This window comes from Dermacentor andersoni, chromosome 6 (assembly GCF_023375885.2).
Source record: "Dermacentor andersoni chromosome 6, qqDerAnde1_hic_scaffold, whole genome shotgun sequence".
Lineage (NCBI taxonomy): Eukaryota > Metazoa > Arthropoda > Arachnida > Ixodida > Ixodidae > Dermacentor > Dermacentor andersoni.
In genome coordinates, this window is record NC_092819.1 from 166,622,742 (window position 1) to 166,650,592 (window position 27,851).

At 40.9% G+C, this 27,851-nt stretch overlaps 2 protein-coding genes across 10 annotated transcripts in view; one reads left to right on the forward strand and one right to left on the reverse strand.

Annotated features, from left to right (window-relative positions):
- Nucleotides 1-3,482, forward strand: part of LOC129382682 (uncharacterized) — a 40,259-nt gene extending 36,777 nt beyond the window's left edge. For 4 of the 6 annotated variants that reach the window (XR_008610718.1, XM_055066784.2, XM_055066782.2 and 1 more), the window contains one exon: nt 3,330-3,482. Coding sequence is in view for 1 of the 6 variants with exons in the window: in XM_055066783.2 (XP_054922758.1) it covers nt 3,330-3,332 (3 nt within the window). In the remaining 5 variants the exon portion in view is untranslated. Of the gene's footprint in view, nt 1-1,715; nt 1,747-3,329 lie in introns of all 6 variants that reach the window. The other 2 variants (XR_008610720.2, XR_011895313.1) reach the window with 1 other exon arrangement.
- LOC126523406 (piwi-like protein 1) overlaps nt 1-27,851 on the reverse strand; it is a 103,331-nt gene that overhangs the window by 73,767 nt on the left and 1,713 nt on the right. The gene's annotated exons all lie outside the window — the stretch shown is intronic.

A 27,851-nucleotide genomic window follows, 5' to 3' on the forward strand; every position in this document is an offset into this window, starting at 1 on the left:
CACAAAAGTTGTGCCATTTTGCTTCGTACCTGCATTTCGTTTTGTCAGTGTTTCCATACTCTTGACAGAAGCCTTGCACTAGTCCAACAGTCAAAAAGAGTATGAGCTGTGGTTGTGCTCCTGTGTAGCTTGATTGCATGAGGTGATTTTGGTCTTGCACATAATTCACAGTATTTTAGCTCTAGTGGGCCAGGTCAGGTCACATTAATACCTGTGTTGCACTTAGCTCCAATTAATGGCATAAATGGCTAAGGTACATTTCTTATTGCCATTACTTTTAGAGCGTGACCACATGTGTATACGTAACATTGCAGACCAGCCAACCAACCTCAGAATTTGAATATACTTCAGTCGTAGCTAACAAATGCTAAAATTTTGGGAAATATAGTAAACACTTCTAATACTTAAATATTCAGTGCTCTTAAAAAAATTAGGACTTTATTCTGTGAGATAGAGTGATCCAGCATGTGTGCCCTTCAGTAACTGCTAGAATTATCTGCCCCATATGCAGCTGACTTCTATTAATTCTACCCTGACAGGACCAACGAAAGAAGCCAGTGGAAAGTGCCACATGACTAGTTGCATTGCACTTTCGTGTTTTGCAGGCTTTCTTTCAGGCTTGGAAAAAGACTTATATTATGTAGCATATATTTGCAGCAGAAAGCTGGATTGTAGATTTTTCAGGATGGTCTATAATTTTCTCATTGACACTCTTGCTGTGAATATTTCATGAAGTTGAGTAATTAATGAATTAAGTAATTAGCCAATATACAAAAAAAAATTTTTGACTTGCTCCAAGCAACAGCAAACATTACCTTGGTTCTGACCAGCTATGTGGCACTTCTTTTAAGCTTCGGCACAAGTTGTGTGGGACACATGGTATACATTTTAAATTAATTATGCTTTAAACTGTGAAATCAAATATAGAATACTTGTAGTGGCAAAAACTGTAAAGAAGCTCTAAATATCGGGAATTTCACTACAAAATTGTATAAACTGGAAGGTATAATAGTGTCACACATGAGGTCAATGTAGCAAGCTTGAAATTGGAATTTAAAAAAAAATTGCTTTGATTGGCTAAAACTGCAAGCAATGTCACAAAACGGCATTAGTAAGTACACTTCAAAGAGAGTTTCCTTTCTCCAAAATGTTCTTTATTGTGCCTGGAAGCATGCTTGCAAAATGTGTAGAGCCCCAAGTTGAAGCAGAATGGTGCCTGTAGTTCTGAAGGTGTCAAAATGGAGACAGTGCAAATAATGACTTTTAGAGCGCTACTTTGAACCGTAACTTTTTTTTTGTCATCGAAGCATGCCACTGAAAGTAAAGCATCAGGAGCAAGTTATGCAGGCATGCGTTTGATCACTTAGCCCTTTAACCCTCAATCCGGTGCTCTATGCACCATGGAAGTTGTACCAATATTGCCAATGAAGAGTCACTTGTTGAGCCCAATTCTGCGCTGCTCCCATTGCCAAAGACAACTTACTGTTGGCAATGAGGGAAAGCTGCCCTTTTCTGTAATTTTTGTGTTATTCCTAACCAAAAACGAATTGAGAAATGTATGTTAAGGATCACAATGAGAGAAAAAGAATTCCAACTAAAAAAATTTTCAGGAAATTTGTTTTTTCTGCAATTATTTAGGGGGTTAAAAGGTCGAGTTATCAAAAATCATTATTGTTAATGGCATTAATAACTAATAAATCTACTTGTATATGCAGGTAGCATGCAAATGACATTTGCAGTTAACATGTGAGTACTTGATGCCATTAAATTTGCCTGTGAAACCGTGGGATAACCTTTTAAGTGCCATATTCTTCCTAATGAACGAAAGATCTGCACATATTTAATCTTGCTGAATTATTATTGGTATTTTCTCAGCTTCAGAAACAGATATTGCTAATTTTTGTTTTATGCAAAACTGCTTAATTTGTTGAGAAAAGGCTTTTCTTCAAAATGCAAGGTTTCAATAAAACTGCCTAACCATCCTACACTGAAAGCATTATAAACAGCTCTAAAATTGTATAACCATGCAAGCTCAGCCTCACAACCTGAAGTAAATACCCTTTCATTATTATTTTACATTACAATAAAAAGCATAGTTATATCTCCTGTGCTTTCTTTACCACGGACAAAATTTGTTTTTAGGGAACAACTTGGAAGAATGTGTGACTTGAACAAGCTGAACATGTGCACATTCGGCTTGACAAAGTTATCCAAGAAAGCGATACAGCACAAAACTGACAAGGGACAAGTGACAGGCATAGATGCAAACATTGTATCAGACTCTGTGCTTGTGTGCAGCCCTTGTCAGCGTGTTGTGCTGTCACCTCATTATGAATTACCAACTAGTTCATTCATATGCCTTTTTATTTCTTTAAATTCTATAGTGACCCTGATATATGTTTGGCCATTGAAAAAACAACTTGTTTTATATGCAGCACTGCGATAGTGAATGTAAGTAGAAGCACACTGTGTAAACGGGATCTATTTTGTATAGAAACATAAGATAAATTGCACCAATATTGCACTGAGTAAGGTTGTTTTGACCAGGAACAAAAGAATCATATTTTTATTTTGTAATATAGCTTGCAAACACTTGCATTTCTGTTGCACTACTGCATATCTCTCGGCGGAGCCTGACCGCTACAGAGCGCGTTCTCGGGTGGCGGATAGAGAAACGTTCCATGTTATGAATGCCATACAAGTTCATTTCATGGGGCAGGCATTTATGCCCGCGGACCAACAGGCATTTCTATACCGTATTTATTTGAATATAAGGCGAGGTTTCCCCCTAGAATCCTTAGCTTTGAAGTTTCCGCCCGGCTTATATGAATTTTGCTTTTCATTATTTGTGTAGCTTCACGGCAGTGCGAATGTCGCCTTATAGTGTAGCTTTGCCACAGCGCTGCCGTGAAGCTACACCTTAAGGCAGAATTTGCGCTGCCGTGAAGCCACACCTAAAGGCAAAATCTCGCACTCCAAGTCCTGAGGCTCCCTTCTCCCCCATTTTGTGGTTGCTATATTGCACTTTGGCTGGGTTAGTAACAGTATTTCAGGCGATACACGCCATGTCTAAATAATTCGTTGGCTACTCTATATCGCCGTATATTAGTGTGCATACTTAAGTTTTGTTCCTGGGTCCCCCAACTGTGCCCTTACCTTGTAATCGTGACCATATTGTAATTGAATAAATACGGTATTTCATGATGGCATGCAAATTATTTGGTGACTGATACCATATGCTGTCATTAGTCTAAAGCATATCCTTGCATTCATGTTGTACAGTGATTATTTTTTGCAAAATTTCACTCTTCTTTCCTTTCTTTGTCCAGTGAGGAATGAAAACCCACCACTTTAAGGTGCCATGAAAGAGTAGCTGCTGCTTCAATCTTCAAGAGGTCTGCCAAATACAGCTATGCATTTGCACTGAGAAAATGTTACTTAGCTCTTTCAGATTGTTCAAATAAAGTGGTTTATCAACAGAACTGTGCCAGGGGCTTTCCTCTTTCTACTTTCTTTGGCACTTACACGTATGTATTGTAGCATTGAGAAAGCCAACAGCAGGCAGGATTCATATAGAACATCTGACACAAAATTCAAGGAGGGGAAACATTGAAAAGTAGTGAAATCTTGAAGCTAAGCAGCTGCCAAGTTCGACACGCTTCAAGCCTTTTTGATCACTTTTAAAAAAGTTTCCAATTGTAATGATGTAAAATGCCGTTTGGCATGACAGCAGTGTCAACATTCAGCTCAACATATTCGAGTTAATGACAATGACTCAAAGTTATTTTCCACCAGTATTTCAAGAGAATAAGGCTCGTAAATGGTGACATGATGGCTGTTGTGTGAACAAAACAAAATGGTAGCACGATATGGTCACACGACTTGGTTGTGTGTAGCTCCAGGATAGCAATGGCGATTAAATAAGCCTGTCAGTGGCTGTGGACAAGCCACATTGCAATTTTTTTGTGATGCACTAAAAAGAAAATGCAGTTGACTTCCATTGATTCGACGCTGAAGGGACCAATGAATTAGTTAAATTATCCAGCAAGTCGAATTCCACAAGAGGTAGAAATGCCCCCAAAGCAGATCATTTGTTTGGAAAATATTTGCCCCTTTATGGGCTCAAAAGTAGAAATTGAACAGACACCCAAACATTTTAGCAAAAAAGACTAACATCTGAACAGCCGGTCTCATTCGATACTTCACTAATGCCTGGAATGACTAAGTTGTTGCAATGAGGTTTATCAAGATCCTTGGTTTTACACAAAACTAGAATGGAGGCTAGCTAGTGCTCTGGCTCGTGAAGCCTTTTCAATAACTCAGACATCTTGAATACTCTAGCACCAACTCCTGCTAGCTTGTGCTTCATGGTCAATATGTCTCTTTCAATTTAATTTAGGCTCTCTAAGACTGTTTCGATAATACAGTGATCATGGCAGGTCCCAAACTAGTCGTGCACACCTCATTTTGCCAGTAGTTTGCTTGTTTTCTTTTGGAGCTCAGACTTGTCAATGTAATATTGTTACAGTGGGAAAAGAGGACAAGGTCGATTTTATGCTAGAGCTAGGACATCCTGAACGTGGGAGACATACGACTCGGCAGCAGTTTAGGCACACGTGGCGAGTTGTTGCTTGGCAGCTAGCTGTCGCCCGGTCGGATTACCAAAAACTTCGGACAGCTTTTCTTTGAACAAGTCCCAGCTGCTTAGCTCTTCCTCGTGTGTGTAAAACCACGTTCGCAGTGTTCCGTAAAGGTAGAACACGACATTGGCCAGCATTATGGTCGGATCCCACCTGTTCACCTTGCTGACGCGCCCATGCATCTTCAACCATTCTTCTACGTCAACACCACCGAGGCCGGTGAACTTGCCGGGGTCTTGCGGCTGAGGTAGAGCAACGTACTGGGTATGTGTAGTTGGCACTGCTGCTGCAGATGCGCTGCCTTCCACTGAAAGCACGGTCGCAGGCTGGGCGAGACGTCCGCTGCAGAGCTCCGTGGCAAAGATGCGTACCCCGCATTTCCACCAAAATGTCACAGGTATGAAACTATTTACACGGTGTATTTACAAGGTGCATATAAACAGCAGCCGAGAATCCCGAGAGGCTGTTGCCACTTCGTTGTCTTCACCATCCACGACCTTGTCCTCTTTTCCCACCGTAACATGTTATGCCTTTCGGGCTATGCAACACTCCGACTAACTTTGAGCGTATGATGGACTCATTACTCCAAGGATTCAAGTGGTCGACTTGTGTCTGCTACCTAGATGATGTTATGGTGTTCTCGCCCTCATTCAGCACACACAATGAGAGTCTTTCAGCTGTACTTGCCGTCTTTCGCAAGGCCGGTCTACAGCTCAACTCCAAGAAACGTAACTTTGGTCATTTTGAGATTACTGTTCTTGGATATGTCGTCAATGCGACTGGCATCCGACCGGACTCAGAGAAAATTCGCGCCGCGGAAGAGTTCCCTGTTCGATGGTCCGCAAAAGATGTCGGAGTTTTGTGGGCCTTTGCTCTTACTTCTGCTGCTTTGTTAAAAATTTGGCTACCATCACACGCCCTCTTGCAGATCTCCTGAAGGAAAGTGTGCAGTTTTTCACGGGGATCCTCTCAGGCTTGTTTTTTCACCGCCTTTTCACTCCTTACCACCATGCTCACCACCCCACCCATGCACGTACCCAGGATTTTTTTTCGGAGGGGGGGGGCCCACCACCTCCATCATCATCATCATCAGCCTGTTCTTTGTCCACTGCAGGACGAAGGCCTCTCCCTGCGATCTCCAATTACCCCTGTCCTGCGCCAACCGATTCCAACTAGCGCCCACGAATTTCCTAATTTCATCGCTCCATCTAGTGTTTTGTCGTCCTCGATTGCGTTTCCCTTCTCTTGGTGCCCATTCTGTAACCCTAATGGTCCAACGGTCATCTAACCGGCGCATTACATGACCTGCCCAGCTACATTTCTTCCTCTTGATGTCAATTAGAATATCCTCTATGCCCGTTTGCTCTCTGATCCAAACCGCTCTCTTTCTCTCTCAACGTTATGCCCAGCAATCTTCGTTCGATCGCTCTTTGCGCGGTCCTTAACTTGCTCTGAAGTCTCTGCCCCATATGTCAGCACTGGCAAAATGCACTGACTGCACACCTTACTTTTCAATAATAATGGTAAGCTTCCAGTCAGGAGCTGGCAATGTCTGCCGTCTGCGATCCAACCTATTTCTATTCTTCTGTGAATTTCCTTCTCATGATCAGTGTTCCCTGTGATTAATTGACCTAGGTAAACATACTCCTTCACAGTCTCTAGTGGCCGACTGGCGATCCTGATCTCTTGTTCCTTGGCCCGGCTATTTATCATTATCTTCTGCATATTATTATTCAACCCCACTCTTACACTCTCTTTGTTAAGGTCGCCAATGATTTGTTGTAACTCGTCTGCATTGTTGTTGAATAGAACAATGTCATCGGCAAACCGATGGTTTGCCGATGACACTGGGATAACCTGGGAGCAACCGATAACACTGGGAGCAAGCTAATGGTCCCATAATTTTTCAATTCTTTAACGTCTCCTTTTTTGTCGATTAATAGAATGTCTGCATTCTTCCAGTTTTATGGGACCCTTGCAGTCGATAGACACTTCGTATAAAGAGCCGCCAGTTTTCCAAGCATTATGTCTCCTCCATCTTTGATTAAATCGACTGTTATTTCACCTTCTCCTCCCGCTCTTCATCGTTTCATGTCTTGCAGGGCCCTTCTGACCTCATCACTAGTTATAGGAGAGTTTCTGTATCCTGTTCATTACTGTGTCTAAGTGAGGTATCGTGACTCCTCTGGGTACAGTATACAGCTCAGCTTAGAATTTTTCCGCTGCGTTTACTATATCTTCGAGATTGCCGATGATATTATCCTTCTTCTCTTTTAGTGCATACATCATGGTTTGTCCTATGCCAGGTTTCTTTTTTACTGATTTCAGGCTGCGTTCCTTTTTTACGGCTTCTTCAGTCTTTCTCATGTTATAGTTTCGAACATCAGTTATTTTCGCCTTGTTGATCAGTTTTGACAGTTCCGCGAATTGCGTAACGCTGTGCGGCCGCCAGTCCCATACAACCGCGTAGAGCGCAGAACTCTGCGATTCTAGACGTACTGCGCTCACCGCGAAAGGTTAGAAAAACACCCACATAAGCACAGCAGAGAAGCGGCTACGTGAGGTGGTTCGACCGATAACTGTAGAAGCGTCATTCAAAACAAGCAATTGTTCTCCACTTCCGGCGGCGTTTTCTCTATTTCCTTTTTAAATAAAAAGATGTTGATCCACAAATATTCTCATAAACAACGGTTAACTTTTTTATTATTCGCTTTTGCTCGCAGTTTGGTTGTTGCCTTGGCTCTCTTCCTTAGTAGATCGCTTAATTTCTCAACTCCTTGCGATTTTTGTTTCCAGTTGCCAATTTTACACGAAAAGTGCTATACAATTAGGGAAAAACAGACGAGGTAACGGGCGACAGTCATCTTGCTTATGGGTTTAAGGGTTATTGCAGGGTTTCATGATGGACGCTCTTTCACATTATTTTATTTCCCACCTTATCTAACCCATATCACTTGTATATGGCTCCGGGCAGCGCTTCCGGCGGATCTGCCAGCGTCGCGGCGAGCCGTAACTCAAGGAAATAATGAAGCAAAGGGATAAGTTAAACGCAACTGGCGTTTTCTCCGGCCGCAACTCGTTCCATGAGAGTACAGACCAGCTGAGTAACAGCCGCATCCCTCTCCTGGTCCCAGGATCAGCCTAAACAAAGAAGGTTGAACTAACAAAAGCAACAGCTATGCGCGTGACGGTTGAATAGATGGTGACAACTGAACGCATCTTTAGTTAATCGCGCGGGTGCGGAATCTATGAGAAAACCGTCCTTCACATTACAAGAGGTGCCGATAACTACCGCCATCTAAAAGGAGTGAAAAAGGTAGCATAATGCTGACCGATGAACAGCTGCCAAGTCTCAACATTGATCTGGCGGCGCTTTAGGGATGGGTAAGCAGTGCTGGCGTGGGTGGGGAGGGGGGGGGAGGCCTGGGCCCCCCCGGGCCCCCCCTTGGGTACGTGCCTGACCCCACCGATTCTAGGACACTTCGCTACTTCAGCCCCTACAGAGGTGCGCACCGATGCCAGTGGCCACGGAATCGGTGCCGTCTTGGCACAAGTTCAACACGGCCATGAACGTGTCATCGCATACGCTAGCCGTCTTTTGTCACCTGTGGAGCGGAACTACTCTATTATTGAGCACGAATGTTTGGCAGTTGTCTGGGCAGTGGCGAAATTCCACCCCTATTTACATGGCAGGCCCTTTTCCATTGTAACGGATCAACATGCTCTCGTCAACACGGCTTTCGTCCTTAAACGATCCCACAGGGAGGCTTGGACGACGGGCTTTGCGGCTACAGAGTATTCCTATTCGGTAATGTATAGGTCTGGTCGCCTACCCAAGGATGCCGACTGCTTGTCCCGTTACCCTGTACACACGCCAGCCAATGCCGACATGGACGCTTCCGCAAGTGTTCTTTCCATTTCCCAGCTTTTGGAAATGGCCAATGAGCAACGCCATGACGCTACTCTGAGGACCCTCATTGACCGAATGGAATCTGCTGCTACTGATCCATCGTTACGGTGGCTCGTTCTCAGCGACGGCATATTGTACCGACGCAGTTTTCATCCGGACGGTCCTCCCCTTGTCCTTGTCGTCCCTCAACACCTCCGCTCAACCGTGCTTCAGGAGCTTCATGACGCCCCAACTGCCAGACCCCTTGGGTTTGCTTGCACTTACGACCGCGTGCGCCACCGTTTTTACTGGCTCGGCCTCGCACATTCCGTACGGCGCTATGTAGCTCCTTGCAAGCCCTGCCAACATCGCAAAAAGCCAGCGACGCTTCCTGCTGGGTACTTACAGTCGATCGACATTCCACCTGAGCCATTCTTTCGCATGGGTTTGGATCTCCTTAGCCCCTTAGCCCTTTCCCCCCGAGTCCAGCTCCGGCAACAGGTGGATCGCTGTCGCTACTGATTACGTGACGCGCTATGCCATCACTCAGGCACTTCCCATGAGCTGCGTGACCGACATCGCAGATTTCCTGCTCTGGGATATCATTTTAGTTCATGGTGCCCCGCGACAGCTCCTTACTGACCACGGCCGCACTTTCCTCTCCTAAGTCATCGCCGATATCCTACGCTCATATTCTACCAAGCACAAACTGGCTACCTTCTATCATCCCCAGACCAACGGCCTTACTGAGCGACTTAATTGGACCTTTACTGACGTGTTATCGAAATACGTTTCACCCGACCACAAGGACTGGGATGTGGCGCTTCCTTATGTCACGTTCACCTATATTTCAGCCCACCACAATACTGCTGGGTATTCCCCCTTTAACTTACTCTTCGGTCGTGACCTTGTATTACCATAGGACACTTCACTCCCTTGATACAGGATTCGAGGACCAAGTATGCCTGCGACGCCATCGCCCACGCTTGCTCGTACTCCTCTTTTGGCATCGCAGGAATCTCAACGGCACACTTGCAATCATCGCCATCGTGACAAATATTTTTCACCAGACTCTCTCGTGCGACTTTGGTGCCCTTGCCGCCTAGTGGGGCTCTCCGAGAAACTCCGTTCATGCTGCAAAGGCCCTTACCGTGATCTACGTCAAGTGACCAATGTCACATATGAGATAATCCCCGAGACCTCCGTCACGCTACCCGTTCCACATCACCTGACGTCGTACATGTCTCTCAGCTTAAGCCCTACTATGCCCTTACCGACGGCCCCATCTGAAGCACTGGGATGGTGCTTTTTCTGCCGGGGGTTGTGTTACAATGGTAAAAGAGGAAAGGTCGTCAATGGTGAAGACGACGAAGTGGCAACAGCCTCTTGGGATTCTCAGCTGCTGTTCATATGCACCTTGTAAATACACCGTGTAAATAGTTTTATACCTGTGACAATATGTTCAAGACGAAGTTGTAGTATTTCTTGACTCATGGAAAAGTTCTACGCTGAAAGACTGTTTTTGTGAAAGTTCTTAGCAGACCAAAACCACCAAAAGAAGGCAGTACATCGGTACAAAATAAAAGAACTGCAGCTCATGTAAAATCAGACCGTGTCACTTCCAAGGAGGCCCCAAGCTGGTGGATTTGTACGTGTACAGTTGTTTCAAAAATTTAATGTTTTTCTTTCAGAACTTGATTTTTATGTATAATATCTTGTTATGCGAACACTCGTGACATTTTTTTTCTCATATGCATTTCTGTATAAATGGTGTGTACTGTTTCTTGGTACACAAACCTGTGCAATGAACCAGCATAGTTTGAAAAGTGCACTTAAGTTTGATAAAATGGGCAATTGTTTGTTAAAAACTTGCAATAAAGGTGCAATTTTAGAATTTTTTTTATGAAACACGCTTCAATATGGCAATCATAGTAGTTCATTGCACAGCCCAATATTTATACATATTTACCAAATCAATCTTTTATGCCTTTAGGTTTGTAGTTATTACTGCTGGCCTAACACCCATATTTTGGCACCTTTTTATTTAAAAAAAAATGTATCTCTGCTGTTTTAATAGCTCAGCCATATTAAAATGCCTAATTAACTGTGCAAAACAAAAATTTTAACACTGAGATTTGATTCCTAAATTTTTTTCTGAGAGCTGGTGACATAATTTAAGCCAAGGTGTTCTTTTTACCAGAATTGTGGCGCAGCAATTGACCAGAGACGACAGAACCAACGTTGTGTGGTGCACATTTCCGACTAATTTATTTCCAGAACACAAGACTATATAGACAGTCGTACATACAGCACATACGTATAGGCATAATATCATGCCCATAGGCATAATCAATAGCGATATCCCATAAAGTTGCATTCATTACAGTAGATAACAATATAAGTTTCACTTACCAGTTGGTTGGTGTTAACAGTTGGTTCTGTCATCTCTGGTCTCTTGCGGCGCCCCAATACTGGTAAAACATCATGCACCAACTACCAAGCAACGTGTTTTATTGATTAAAGTGCTTCTCAGAGTAGCCCGAATGGGCATGAAATGTGAATACAAAATTCCGCCAATTCGTTTGGTGCATTTTTTGAAAAGCTATTCTGACAGGTCTGCCTTTGTAAGTCAGCTGGTTGAAGAACTGCAATATACTATAAAGCATGAATCACTTCTTTCTTGTGGTAAACTAAGATTTATATTGAGCCAATGTTTGATTCACGCTACAAATAAACTGCCAATTTCACGTCCTGTGAATTGGATTGTGAATGTTTCAGTAACAGTAGGAAAAAAAAAAAAAAAAAAACTGACGACTCCAACCACCTAAAAACGCAGACCATAACCCATCTCGAAAAAGTTGCGGTCTTTACCCATTATGCCAGCGTATGCGACCTGAATGTCAGACACGCAAAGCAGGAAGCCACAACACAACGGTTACTGAATTTGAGGCGTGGAAACACTCCATTAAAAATTGCTGGCACCTTGCCGAGGAACCATGCCAGTGGATACGTTGCTTATGTATTGATGCTATCCATACAATTATTAAAGAACTGCGGTACAGAGAAATCACGAAGCTATAACAAAGTCAGATACAGGCTCTGGTACAGCCAGAACACCTTACCAAAAAAGATTTCCAGTTTTTGCTGACCACATTCAAACATGACTTAATACGTTCAAAACACGGCACACAAAGCGCCATTTTTCACGAGTCCCGCACTGGTAAACTGCACCAGCAGCGCACTTGATATATCAATAAACAGAAAGGAAAGAACTAAGAAATAAATTGCTAAATGTTGCATAAAATATTAGCGTAAATTATTTCACATTGTTTTAGTGTCTGAATACTGGTGCATTGTTACGCAGCTTTAACGGCAACTGCAGCTGACGGACGATACGGATACAGCAAAAGGATTCGATAACGCTGCACACACCAAAAGACATGTAGTACAAACACCAATTTGCAAGGATTTCTTGCGAAATTAGTGTGACTATGCGCAGCAGTTCATTGTTAAAACGATTCATTTCTTAGAAATAGTGTAACGAGTAAAAAACGTGCATGTCTGACATACAGCTTCTCTGCAGTACACGTAACAAATATTACGTGCGCAAAAAGAAAGAAAAAAGGCGAAATTGATATTTCTCGCCGGCATGAAGACACTACAACACTGCAGCTTTACGTAAATCGTTCCTATATTTAGTTGCGAATGATCTGTCATCGTACAGTGCAATCAGAAATAGAGTTCAAACCAACGGCATCCCTAGCTGCCCAACAAGTTTGTCGCGGTGAAGCCGATACAATCACAGCCCTTGAAACTCATCACAATATGCCGCAAAAACTTACTTCGCAGGTAAACAGCTATTAGTGGCTACCTGTGAGACATAAAACATCAAGAATGTATGAGGCGGTACACAGTTTTTCACTGCGCTTAAAAGGATGACCGATAGCGCTTCACTGCATGCTAACTAAGGTTGTTGTAAAGCCCCTTTGCAGACAATTATGTGTTGCAGTGGATATATGTAGCTGTTGTGAGTTCATTTGGCGTTTTTATTGCTCTCGATGTGTAGGTGTGCGAATAATCTCCGATAGCCGCAAGTTGTGAGCGTATTAACGGATAATTTACCAAGAATAAGAGAACTCCTGACGATTGAAAATTATTACATAATTAAAATAAGATGTGCTAGGGAGCCAACGAAATTGTCTGCAAATATTTTTCAGGTTTTAGTGGCTTAGGAAGATAATTAAACATAGAGCACATTTAGTTACCTTAGGCTGATTATAAATATTGATAAACTGGTGCATATATTAAGGCAGGGCATCGACGGCAATTATTATAATACATCTCTTTATTTTTCTATTATTTATTTCTTTCTTTCCCTCCCTTCTTGTTTTTCCTACACATAATCATGAACTGTCATAAATAGTTGGGCAGGTTGGCATTTGTTCATCTCTTTAGGCTACATTAAGGAAGGCAAAAAGTAGGATCATCCAAGTATGTGTGTTGAAATAAATCACCCCTCTTGTCTTTTTTCGTGCAGTTGAAAAATTATTGTGAAGGACGCTTTTATAGAAATACTTGAGCACTGTGCCTTATTTCTGCACAGCGAGGTGCTAGCATAGTCTTATATTTTGCATGTAATCACACAAGACTTAATTGTGGTGGGGAGTGATTAACCTTTTTGTTGTTGTTCTATGTGTTTACAGAAATGAAACTACCATTAGTGCAGGAATTATCTTAGTAGCAATACAAAATGAATGCTCCAACATTTCACACCACATTGCTGCAGCAAAACCACTGAACTTTATGTGCTTACTCAGTAGTATTTAAATGTATGTGAGTTGGCCTAGTTGTGCAAGCAGATAAGTGTTATATCCAAGCATAGTATAACCTTTGTCAAAAGTCTCAAAGCCACGCTGCAATTGCCATGATCAGGCAACGTTATATAGGGCTTTTGTGAAATGCTTTGCACTCTGAATGCCCACAAAAGTGAGGATCCTCTCTGATGCTTTGGAGTAAGGAAAATGCATAGACTGGCGACAGCACAATTTGTGCATGCGGTGGCTTCAAAGGTAGAACAGTTGCAAGTTGGGCCAGCTGGAATGCGTTTATTGTAAATAATGTGCAAAGATGCAAAAGAATGAGGGCACAAACATTCTTCTCTTTCCTTGTTTTGCAGCATTGTTCATTAGCACATATGTATAATGCCCGACAAATATTGTACATGCATACGAATGCACACTATTGTCCTGATATATGTGTATCGTATCACTCTCTGACTTTATTCCAGATATGAAAACCTGGGCCAGGTAGTGAACAGCTTCAGTGCTATGTCTGTGGTCAGAGAGGCATTCTACAATATATTAAGGCGAAAGCCATAAAACATGTTGGCGGGCTAGTTGGTTTGATTCCATGATGAAATGTGTAAGTGCAAATGAATGAGGACGTAGAAAGAAGCAGATACACAGCACCAGTGCTACTTTCAACTATAGATTTTATTTTCACACGCATCAATAAGTATATACCAAACAAGCGCAAACAAACAAGAGAGCAAAAAAGACCATTCACTGGTGCATGTCGATGAACTGTACACATGTCCAAGGCTTGGTCCAGACATACAATGCAATACTTACAATGATAAACCAAGGAATCATTTTTTTTCAGATAGCGACACTGATGACTTGCTTACGAACTTTTCCTCTAATTTTGCAATTTGTAACCGGCACTCATAACTTTGTCTATGCCATTCCACTTTTGTGTGCAAGAACATGTGTTGGTCAAACTGGCAGATGCATCAATGAGATACTAAAAGAGCATCAATGTATAAGGTCACTAGAGTAATCTCGGGTCATTTGGGCATTCATTGGCGAGATTGTCCCTGCAAACCCATGTTTGAAAGCCCTAGGGAAAATTGCAACAGAGACCTCTGTTGGTCTTATACGAAATATATAGGGCCAATAGGAAAACCTACAGGTTCCATAGCAGAATCTACTGGTCCCATAGCAAATATACAGGTTTCATAAACATTTTTTACAGTCCTCTATCAAGGCAATAGAGAGTTCAAACCAAATGCTTTATGGGTCCCAATTGAAGCAATAGAAGTAGTGATATAAACTTGTATTGGACAAATAACATGCTTTATAGGTCCCAGTAGATGCAATAGAAGTGGTGATCATGATATAAACTTGTATTGGTAGTATTGCTTGGCAAGAAGCCAACTAATCAGATGCGCCAAACATAGAGAATGAGGGTGGGAAAGGCATTGCTTTAATAAAGTGTTTATGCATTCCAAGCTGTTTATTTGTTGTGCTGAGGATATTTAGGTACTATTTTTTGCTTCACTGCGTAATTTCGTAGAGATCAGAGCTGGCCTCGAGCAGACATGTCGGGGTAGAAAAGATGCGGCGGCTATATATACATGTATATGTTGTACCGGAGCACTTTGGCACCAGTTCTGTGCCAGCATGGAGGAAGAAGTTGACGGTCGTGTGTGTCTTGCTCTGTCGATTTTTTGGGCTGTGACTGCCTTGTGTTAGTGGCCCTTTTCCAGATGCTGTGCCCATGTTGACAAGACGAACATGCCTGTTTCAACATATGTATACATATATATATAGCCCACGATTCATTGTATAAGTTGTGTCCTGTGTGTGAGTTATTTGGCAAGGCAGCAGCAGCAACCAAGAACAGCAAAATCTGGGAGGGTTCACGTTGTTCACGTAGAAAGATTCGCTTTAGAATGAACAATTAATGAATCTTTGTAGAACAAACCACCTTGATACGATATCTACATCTATACCAATACAGGCTATCAGTTTTGCCAGTGTTCAGGCATACTATTTTGTAGTCCAATATACCAATATAGGCTGTCAGCTTTATTAGGGTATCAGGTCTGTCGTTTTATAATCCAGTAAGATGAAACCTATATAGAAACCAATAAAATATTTCTGTCAGAATTTTCCCTAGGGAGAACTTCTATTTTGTATAGTGCTCATAGTAGGATGACAAGGGAGATTGTGGAGGCCTATGAAATCGGAAAATTAGAGGAAAGGTGCATGAGCAAGCCATTAGTGTCGATATCTGAAAAAGAGATATGATTCCTCGGTTTATCGTAGTAACCATTGCAGTTTATGTTTTGACCATACCTTGGACATGTGTATGGTTCATCGACATGCACGACTAAATGTTCTTTTTTGCTGTCTCATTTGTTTCTGCTCGTTCAGTATATATTTATCGATGCTTGTGAAAATAAAATCTATAGTTGAAAGTAGTGCTGTCTCTGTCTATCTGTTTCTTTCTATGTCCTCGTTCAGTCACACTTGCACATTCCATGATGCAAAGCCTTAAGTGGCTCAGGGCAATGGCTCACATCTAAAGAATGCGGCGTCTAGTCGAGTGGTACAAAAAAATATTATCATCAGCAATGGCTCATACGCTGTAAGCAAGCAAAGATGCAATGGCTCATAGACTCTTACGGCAGAATGTTTCATGTTGCACATACATTGTTGCATTTCCAATGTAGAGACATATGTCGATGAGGGAATCAGTGAGCAATTCCACATAAAGAAAATGTGCACACCCTTAAGGCAGAGTGTTTCATGTTGCACATACATTGTTGCATTTCCAACATAGAGACATATGTTGATGAGGAAATCGGTGAGCAATTCCACATAAAGAAAATGTGCGGAAAGTATGTCAGCCAGCCCTCTAGTGTTTTTTATGGTGACAAGCGATCCTTCTAATAATTTTGGTGTGGGAAGACATTGAGGTGCTTTAGACCTCTATATTAACAGAGGCCCAAATTTGTCTTGATTTTCTTAACATGTGCAAGTTTTTCTGGTATGTTAACCAATGTTTCAAAAACAGACCTTCAATCAAAAGTCAGTATTTGTATTGTCTCTCTCTTACTCATTGCTTCTCCACCAAGTTTTCAGCATGAATATAGCAATTAACTGCCCCAAAACTGCTTGAGCACCTTAATTTAGCTCCACAATTTAGTGTTGAATGAACATCATTTGCTAATTCTGCAACAAAATTGAAAGGAGATATATGGCTTGGACAAATTGGGTGAGTGTAGCTTAGGCTCAGAAATTGAAAAGGTTTGTTTGTTAAGTTCTGTTGTTCATACCTAGGTAAACATTTGTTGTGAGTAACAGTATAGATTTTTTTTTCAGTGCAGAAGTGTGAGAGTTAATGCTGGCATAAATGCACCATGTGTTTGGGCGGAAATAATTTTCCAAGTGAAAATTAATATTTGCACTACTGGCATTACACTCTGTGTGGTGCAGACATGTACAAAAAAGATGTACTAAATATGACTTGTCATTTAATTCGTTTGTAAGGTTGACTGATTCCAGCGAGATGACACAAAAAGTCCCCATGGACGTCCCAAAAAGATCCACACGTCCCACATCCACATCAAAACGTCTGGTGGACTTTGAAGAGACATTGTACTCGGTGAGGTCTTCAAAATGCAGCATCATGGGCATAATTTGGATAAGGAATCAGCATGCAAAATATTTTCGGTGAATGTGCATCAGGAGATGGCGTGTCAGATATCTGCAAGTCCTCTTCTCAAATAGATGCTCTCTTTAAATTTACCTAAGACTTTAGGTTATTCTACCAGGAATGTCCCACATCTGGGCCTCTTTTTTTTGCCCACACATTAATGGTCGGCATTCTAGAGGTTGAACCTTTCCATTTTCGAGAAAAGAAATGCTTTCTGATATGTTCAAATTATAGCCCAAAACTATGAAATCTCAAGCTCATATGCATACACTCTAGTTTGCATATAGTTTAGGATAGCATTGTCTTTGAAAAATTTAGCTGGTTGAATATCCCACCTATGCTAGGCAGAAGGTCCTAAATAAGGGAACTTGCCACTGCATTTCCATGTGGGTGTGCAGGCACATGCTGGTTGCAATATACATACATATTGCATATGCTATACACACATGATATATATATATCGCGTGTACCACAGGGCTCTATTATAGGACCTAATCTCTACATAATTTTTCGCACCTCATTTGCCACAGGAAAGCTGCCTTCTGATTGGAGGACAGCTTGCATTGTGCCTGTGCCTAAAAAGGGTGATAGGACGCTTATTTCTAATTGTCATCCCATCTCGCTCACTACCACTTATTGTGAGTTAGCAGAGTACATTTTAAGTAACTATATAACTAAATTTCTAAATGACAATGGTTTGCTCTCATCTGTTCAACACAGATTTAGGAAAGGATTGTCCTACTGTGACCCAAATCACACACCTTTGCAACAGTGCTTAACCGCTCAGGGCAGGTTGATGCCATTTTCTTAGACTTCCGAAAAGCAGTTGATGCTGCATCTCAAGCAAAATTAATACGCAAACTTGAACTAAATGGACTTCCTAAATTTGTGGTCGCATGGGTTTCGTCATATAGTTTGTTAACATTGATGGTCATCATTCAAATACTTTACCAGTTACTTCAGGTGTTCCACAAGGAAGTGTACTGGGGCCCATTGTTATTTCTAATATATATAAATGATATTGTTAGTGTTATAACTGAACCGCTTCAAATTAAACTGTTTGCTGATGACTGCATTCTGTTTAACAAAATTAACTGTCCTAGTGACAAAGTTCTGCTTAACTCTAAACTCCAGAGAATTCACACACAGTGCAGCATTTAGGATATGCAGCTTAATGCTGAAAAAAACAGTTTTTATGAAGATTACCAACAAAAAACTTGTGCATTCCTTTCCATACACTCTTCCATCGCATCCCCTATATAGGAGTTAATGAATATAAATACCTCGGTGTTACCATAACAAACCGTTTAAGCTGGAACAATCATGTTACCAATGTTTTCTTGTCTTCCTACTGAAAACTTGGTCTTCTTCACCACAAACTAAAGAATGTTCCTCCCAGGATAAAGCATTTAGTATACTATATATAGTCTCATCAGACCAAAACTAGAGTATGCTTGTACAGTTTGGGACCCCTACACTAAACAGAATGTTGAGGCACTGGAGTTGACCCAGAGGAAAGTCATATACTTCATTTTTTCAAAATACCACAGTACAGACTCGCCCTCTGATTTAATGAAAGAGCGTGCCATCTCATCGCTGCAAGCACGAATGAAAATTCAAAGACTAAAATTTCTATTTTTACTTAAGAACAATAAACTTTCTATGAGTCCTCAACCTTATCTTATGCCCATTACTACTCGTCGTATAAGGCATCATCATGATCAGTGTCTAACTCCACACCATGCCAAAATAAACACATTTAAGTATTCTTTTTTTCCCCGTACAATTGAGGAATGGTGCAAGCTGCCTTCTGATGTGATTATGACCATTGAATCTATTGACAAATTGATTGCTTTTTATTCATAGTCATGTTTCACACTGTATAAATTTTCTCCTGTTACTGTACAACCTGTCCCATTGTAAATGAGCTCCTATGTTTTGTGCTGTCACTACGCTGAATTCATATTATGCATTGTTGTATAGTTATGCCACACCTGCTAGGGCTTGCTGTGAGGGCCTGAAGTATTTGATAAATAAATAAACAAAAGATATTGTGAATATACTGCAACTTCCTCAATATATATGCAAACTACTACATGCAAACTACACTACTATATGCTATATATATGCTACTGTATGCAAAAGACACTAGTACATTTTTTTGCAGATAAACATGCACTTACTCTATCTTGAAAAGGTAGCTACTAGACTGTTGATTGAATTGTGAAACTGGTTATATTTAAATTACTTCAATTGAATATTAGGAAAATTATTTTTATTATTTGCAAATTACAATGCTTCTACTAAATTTATTAACTGTGCTATTGAATGAGTACAAACCTAAAAATTGTTAGGTGTTATTTTCGAAGAGAACATGAGCTAGACACCTCACATAAACAAGCTCCATGCAAATATCTGTAGGGCAATATCAATAATGAACAATATTCGAAATTTGGTGCCATAATGGTTAAAACTTCAGTTATATTATGTCCTTGTTCATTCTCATGTTTACTACTGGCTACTAATCTGGGATATTGCTCCTGAAACAAATTTAGACAGGTTTGTAGAGCTGTGCAGTGCACAGTTCTACAAAAAAGAGATTTGCACTGCATTATAAAAAATCTAGAACAAAATGCCAACACAGCACTATTCTTTCCTAAGCTTAACATACTCAAAGTTAACTAGCTGTTCCAAATAATGCTTCCTATGCATAGACAGAAGAACATTCTATGTGACCAGTATATTACTCCCTCCTCATCTTCTCTGCCTGACAATAATACACAGTACCATCTTAGGCATAGCTGACTTAGGACACCAATGTTCAGAAGTAAATATGGGACACAGGCACTTGCTCATCCTAATACCTGATTACCTAGCAATCAAAAATCGTGAAAGTGCTAATATGATTCGCCAATGCAGGTTTGTTTATAGCCTTAACAAAAAAAAAAAAGTTTATTTTTTGTTAAGCTGTTGAATAATGCTTGTCGTGCGATACGTAGTGCTGCTGTGGTCATGTCAGTCCTTTCTATATTCCTTATTTATTGTTTAAACTCTTGCACAATTGCTCAGCATTGTTGTTTGTCAGAATTATTCCTAATTGTTTAGGCTTTACTGAGAATGATGCAAGTATAGATTTCCAACAATTTGTAGCTTCTTGTGTAATTTTTTTTAGTTGCCTTTTGCACAGATTTTGGTTTTTCTCTGTTTCTGTATTGTTTCGCTGTGTTCTTGTTGCTTTCCACCTCTGTGCAATGTACAGGTAGGAGGGCCTTGCTTAGGCAGCTGCATCTGCCTTTAGTCCCTTCATCTGTGTTAATGTATGTCTAAATAAACAATATAAATAAAAAGATATAGATGCAATGCACAGTGTTCAGTGTCTACCACATGGACTGCGAATGTCTTCTGTAAACACTCGCAAAAGACATTGGACAGCTGTGTTTATGCTAAATTCTGCTTGTGTTGTGTTATATTTCCTTAGGAAAAATTGGAATAGAAATATTTGGTTGGTTTCTATAGGTTTCATATTACTGGATAATGAAATGATAAGTCTGATACACTAATGATGCTGATAACCTGTATTGATCTATTGGAGTATAAACTAGACCTGATACAATGATAGCCTGTAGTGGTTTATGAAACAGACTTAGTACACTGATAAAACTAATAGCCTGTATTTGTGTATTAGCTCAACTTCTAGATTGGTGTAGACAGGAATGATGTATACCAAATTGTTTTACGAAGCTTTCTAGGCAAACCCTCCTGGCCTCTGCTCATCGTGGTTGCTGCTGCTGCCTAGCCAAACAGCTGACACATAGGACCACACTTACATAACGAATCTTGGCCTATATATAGCCCCATCTGTACATTCCTACAGATGTGCTAGCAGCCAGCTCTGATCTCTAGGAAATTACACAGTGAAACAACAAATTGTACCAACATCTACAGTACAACGAATATGCAGCTTGGAATGCATATAATTGCTTTATTAAAGCGACACCTTCTGTGCCTCCATTCTCTATGTTGGGCGCGTCCGCTTGGTTTGCTTCTTGCCGAGCACTGCTACCTATACAAGTTTATGTTATGATCACTAATTCTATTGCATCTATTGGGATCTATAAAGCAGTTTATTTGTCCAATACAAGTTCATATCACTGCTTGTATCACTATCACACATTTTATTTGTGTTATAGAACATTGTACTGCCCTGGCACAGCACCGGCAAGAATATTTATAGGACCTGTACACTTGGCCATATGGGACTTGTAGGTTTTCCTATTGGATTTCATATGAGACCAATAGAGATCTTTATCGGAAGATTGTCTAGGGTTTGTAAAGTAGGGATAGATTCATTATTTTTTGCTGGAGGTACTAATTGACACATTGTATTATAAGCAGTTGCAATAAAGCATTGAAAGTTTCACAGTGACTCTATGACACATTGCATGCCTGGAGAGCTACAGGGACTGTAGCATCAACAAACAGGTGATTATTAACATCAAGACTATGCCAGGATTCAACATCTGACTAATGTCCCAATGACATCTAAAGAAAGGCCTAGTTGGTGCATCCATCTGCAGAGTATAATCTGCAGAGTATAATCAACCCCTGTAGATGGCTTTCATAGATTATGAAAAGGCATTTGATTCAGTAGAGACACCAGCAGTCATAGAGACATTATGTAATCAAGAAGTACAGGAGGCATATGTGAATATCTTGGGAAATATCTACAAATATTCAACAGCTACCTTCGTTCTCCAGAAGAAAAGTAGAAAGTTACCTATCCAGAAAGGGGTCAGGCAAGGAGATGCAATATCTCCAGTGCTATTCACTGCATGGTTAGAAGAAGTATTCAAGCTATTAGACTAGGAAGGCTTAGGAGTGAGGATCAACAGCAAATACCTCGGCAACCTTTCCCTTGCAGAAGACATTGTCCTGTTCAGCAACACCGCAGATGAATTACAACCAATGATTGAAGACATAACCAAGAAAGTGTAAGAGTGGGGTTGAAGATTAATCGGTAGAAGACAGGTTGGGTTCAACAGCCTGGCAAGGGAACAAGAATTCATGATCGCCAGTAAGCCTCTGGAGTTTGTACAGGAGTACGTTTATCCAGGTCAATTACTCACAGGCGACCCTGATCATGAGAAGGAAATTTACAGAATAAAAATGGGTTGGAGTGCATACAGCAGGCATTACCAAACCCTGACTGGGAGCTTACTACTTCCATTGAAAAGTGTACAATCATTGCATTGTATTGGTGCTAACATATGGGACAAACTTTGAGGTTAAAGAGAAGCTCTAGAACAACTTACGCACCATGAAAAGAGAGGTGGAATGAAAAATGTTAGGCATAACGTTAAGAGATTGGAAGAGAGAGGTCGGGATCAGACAGCAAAGGGGGATAGCCAATATTTTAGTTCGCATTCAGAGAAAGCAATGGAGCTGGGCCGGCCATGTAATACATAGAGTAGGTAACCAGTGGAGCATTAGAGTTACTGATTGGATGCCAAGGGCAGTGAAGCACAGTTGAGGACAGCATAAAACTAGGCGGGGTGATGAAATAAGGAAATTGGCAAGCGCAAATTGGAATCAGCGAACGCAAGATAGGGGTAATTGGAGGTTGGTGCGAGAGGCCTTCGTCGTGCAGTGTACATAAAAATAGGCTGATGATCAATATGAAAATGATCTGTTGAGCCTGGTTACTACATAAAAAGCCCACTGTAAGGTTGTAAATACAATCAAATTACGAACATCAAGCAATTAAAATTTTATAGGACAGGCATTGGTGTATGTGAATTAGTTATGTTATTTTAATACCTTGTGATGGTGTACAAATTTATTGTTTAAATGTTCTATTCATAATAGAGAGTGATTACATTTACAATACTTTTATTTTTCACCAATCTCAAGCTTGATGCTTTGTACAGATTAAAGTGTATACCTAATAACTATGCAAAAAAAAAATGTTAGTTCATTCGATTTATCAAATAAAGCAAATGTTTTCACTCATAATCTGCTCTTCCTACAGTGCATGTGCTTGACTGCTTTATTAAGTTCAAGCACTGATGCTGCTAGAACTTTATTTTTTTTGGACTTTTAAAAAGAATCTTTCTTTGCTTGCTTTCCTGGGTTTCACGTGGCTGATTGCAGGCTACTGTTGAATTAGTCGCTATCTCAGCGGGTATATTTGCCAATATATACACGAACACTCTCTGTGCCGAATGAAAGAAACAGAAAACGAGATGATATAAGCCTTGTATGCTGACCAAGTATGCACACATCTGTGCATATATGACGTGATTTATGAATGCAAAAAGCAGGCATGGCATGAAATAAAAGGGTAGACATGGGACAAGCACCAATGTAAGCTGTTTATTCCACAATGTCGTCATGAAATATGTATATGATATGCACATGGGCAGACACGTTATTAGAAAGAGAAAAAAAACGGATTTGATTACTTGATGTATGCCTTGAGGACTCCGATTTCTTTTTCATACATAGAAATGGAAAGCCCACTAGCACAGTGCTCCCCAGTCTTTTTTATATGCGATCTTTCCAGTAACAAGCAGGCTTGCTCATTGCAGCTTTTCCCGAATTCTTTATTTTTTCTGTTAACATTAATTCATCTAATTATCTTGCAGACAATTTTCATGTTTATCGGATCCTCCTGAAATTGTTAGGGCTGGCCGCATTCCAATTGATGACTTTAAACTTCCAGATGAAGTGATCATTTAATGGGGTCTTGAGACTTTTTAAACATAGTGTTATGTGTAGCTGATGCATTAGGCTATTTACAATATATTTACACATAAGCCTATGATGGTGACCCTTTATCAATCGGGAAGATGTCGTCTTCATCTTGTTCAGTGCAACCACACAACTGTTCCGTATCAATAGCAAAAAAATATTGCCAATCTGTTGTAAAGGCTGTTGTTAAAATGTGAGCCAAGTATTATAACATTGCACACAGCAGGAAATTTAAAATCTCATGTCAAAGACAGCAAAAAATAGGTTGCTCTTGCATTTGCACTGTCATAAAGCAACGTCAGTGCAAGCGGCTGATCCCACCAGCACTTCATATTGGCTGATTTTGGGATTGCGAGAGCATTCTCAGAAATACATTACTGATTATTTTTAGTTAAAACCTATACATGTATGACACCTCAAAAACAGAGGAAAATAATTTATTCTTTGCACTGCCGGTCTACATGTGGTGTACAAGAGGATAGTGGCATTTTGCATGGCATAGACTAGGGCAGCCGCTATGGGGTACCACAGCAAGCCCTTTCACTACTGAGACACTCAACTTTAGGGCACGCCTTTTTCCTCTAGGCTTCTTCTCTGTGTAGCTTCCAGCTTGCTAGCCGAGATGAAAAGAGAGAGAAAGCCATGTATCGATGCGTTAACTCCACTAATATGTGAAGGATTTGAACAAATTTTGTGGCAAGAGATTCCTGATATGTCCTTTAATAATGAGGCCATCCTATGATTCGTTGGAAAATGGTTTGAGGGCCCCTTTAAGATCACTAGGAGCACTGCCAGATGTGGATTATACTTTTCTTTCTTTTATGCGTTGCATGTTGCAATCACTCAGTTGAGCCCTTGGGCGCGGCCGGGCAGCCACCATTGGGGGTATGAGCCACTATGGTGGCTCATACCCCTACACTAGAGTTTTATGCATTGCATATTGCAATCACTCAGTTCAGCCCTTGGGCGCGGCCGGGCAGCCACCATTGACCTTTAGCGCAACCACGTGACGTGACGTCACGACAGCCGGAGGAAAAGCTGGGCCCCAACACAATATGCAACGCTTTCTTGGCTTAACCAAGCTAAGCCTGGCCATTTTTTAACTTTATTAGTGATTACACATTTTAGAAGTATGAGTACAATGTGCCACATAATGATAACAGAGGTCATTCTTAATATTTACTGCTGTGTAATAGCCTTAACATTGTATTTAATGCACATACACTGTCTGAGTGACCATGTCATTGTGGTATATGTCATGCAGGAAATATGTGAATTACAGACAGGTCTGGCAATGAACACTTGCTTGTGTACCAGAAAAATATGATTTTGATGCAATTAATTCAGTACCTGAATCCTACTTTCTAATTACATTGAGAGAGGTCACTTTATAGATGAAATTTTCCTTCTTTCTTTCCCCTTTCTTTTTCTTATAGCAGAAGTTGTTCATCAAAGGGCTCAATAACTTTTTTTTAAATATTTCGTTGCAGCTAAGCATGCTCTATGAGAACCGGCTAGTTGGTCTTGCGTGATAATTAAGAAAACATTGTGCAGAACAATAAAAAAAACAAGAAAGATGACAAACACTACCTCAGTGTATATCTTTTTTCTTGCATTTGTGTTCTAATATTCGACGTTGTAAAGTTGAAAGGACAACAAATAAGACTTGTTTTCAAGGGTTAAATGTTTATTAACCCCAAATACTGCAAATTTAATGAAGACATGGCTGATGAATGGGTATCATTCACAGAAAATAATTTACGACAGAAGGTACGATGACATATATATATCACGCTCGGAAAATATTAAAACTACGTTTACACGCGCAGAGAGTGAAGTGGTGTTGCATTCTCATTCATGTTATATAATGACAATCACTATTCCAAAAAAAAAAAAAAGAAAAAGCCATCGCATCAGTATCTCTTCTACAAGTAATTTTCTGTCTCAGTGCATGAAAACCTAATAGCAACCTACACTGCAGTCAACTGTGATGTATACATGTCACGCACTTCAAAATTCGTCACGAACACTTGCTGACACCAGAACTGAAATATGGGCCAAATGGTCACAATTCATATTAGTTGCGCAGAAAACAGACGGATGATGGTGGTGTCATCCACTCCTTACCCGTATGGTACTTGTATTTTGTGCACAATTCTCACGGTATCTGACCGTGGGCTTGCCCGAATTACTAGGATTCTGCGTGCCCAAAGAGGCACGAAATGCATGATTGAAATTTGTTCATCGACAAAATGCTTTCCTATTTTGCAAGGTCCCTTGGTTACAGAAAGATAGCGAGGAAACGTATATATGCATGCTATATCGACCGTCAATGCATACTGGTGTGCGACTTATGCATTTTCGAGCAGTGGATCGTGAGCAATGTCTCTACGTAGTGTTTAAGCGCAAAATGGCATCCAGTTTTATCAGAAGACGCACTCACAACTAAAACGAGCAACACACGCCGCAATACACGAATTATCTGTGCCGGCACCATGCAGTCGGCGGCGCAGTGCCACCACGACTCTTCGAAACCCCCAATCGATAGCAGGCGATATGTAGTGCCACTTCATGGATACAGTACAGTTCCTTGAAAGCTTGCCTATCTTCGTAACAGCAACGTTATTCGTACTAGCAGATCCTACACAGTACTAAGCACGCACAACACGGCCACTAGGAACCACAGCGATTCCCCACTGCGTGCACGCGCGTGTAAACGCCGACAGTCATTTTCGATTTTAAAACACGGCGTCAAGTAAAACGACTTATCTATTTAAACGCAGTATAATTAACAATAAAACCAAAATATTAGCGTTTCATGTCTCTTATATTAAACTTTTTTTTTTGTGACGTCATCATGCGTGGCAGCAGCGAACCCCACTTGGGGTCGTCTGCTGCCACGTGCGTGCACCCAGCGCCGGCCTTTCTTTAATCTCCCTTTCTTTCAATCTGTGTGCATTTGTCTTTATCTTTCTGTTTCCCCTTACCCCTTCCCCAGTACAGGGCAGCAAACTCGATATCTACTGGCTAACCTCCCTGCCTTTCGCATCTCATTCATCTCTCTCACTCTCTATAGTATACTCATTTATAACCAATTAAGAGGTTTAATTTCATTGTAGTTAGCCTTTGAAGGGCGGTAATATAATATATCTGGACAATTACCAGCTCTGCAGCTTCGCCATGATTGCTAGTGGTATGTACTACTCATTTTTTACCAATTTAGTCAAAGTGAACTTTTGGTGCAGTTGGTCTTCAAATGGACACTAAAGATTAATACTAAGATTACCTCTATTAATAAAATCTGTTTCTGCAAATTTCTGCCTTAGAAAAACGGCCACCGATAGCGTTAAAGGACGCTTGATAAACCTGAAGAAACGCACAAATGTAATAGGGGTGTCAACATCACCCTGATGTTTCGGTACCGGCTCACAATGAAGTCATGGATTTCGACAGCGTCTACTCTGGTTGCAGTTAATTGTGCTGCGCTAAAAAGAGACTACATTACACTCCATTGAACAAAAAAACTCACCGTAAGCTAAGCCTACCACATTTCGACATCTTGCTTAAGCAAGATCGCTCCAAATGTCAGAAAATGTATTGAAATAATTGAACTCACGATGACCTAGCGGTGCTGACATCTTCCATGTTCATCTTTGCTTCTAGCGACCTCATCGTTTTGCGCATAATTATGTCAGCGAAGAGGCGTAGTCAGCGCCACCTTTAAGCACGCATATCTCCTTTGTACATCTAATAAGAAAAGCAGTCTACTCAATATGAGCAAAATTTGTAATTGTCAGCTGCTCAAGAAAGTTCGTGCCCCTAGGTCTCTTGTTCCTATAAGCAAAAGCAAGATATTATCCTAAGTTTCGCCAGGGGGAAGCAGTTTGTCTGGAACTAACAAGCGTAAGAAAAGAGTTCGCAGAAACGCTGCTCCAGAAAGCCCACGAACAAGGCCTTCGACCGGTGCATCAGGCGTTAATTGCTGCTGTTGCCTGTCTGGTAACCAGTTGTAGTCAGAGCAAGTTAATACTTTAGGCCGCTTGGTGGAACTGTGAATCTAGTTTTGAGAC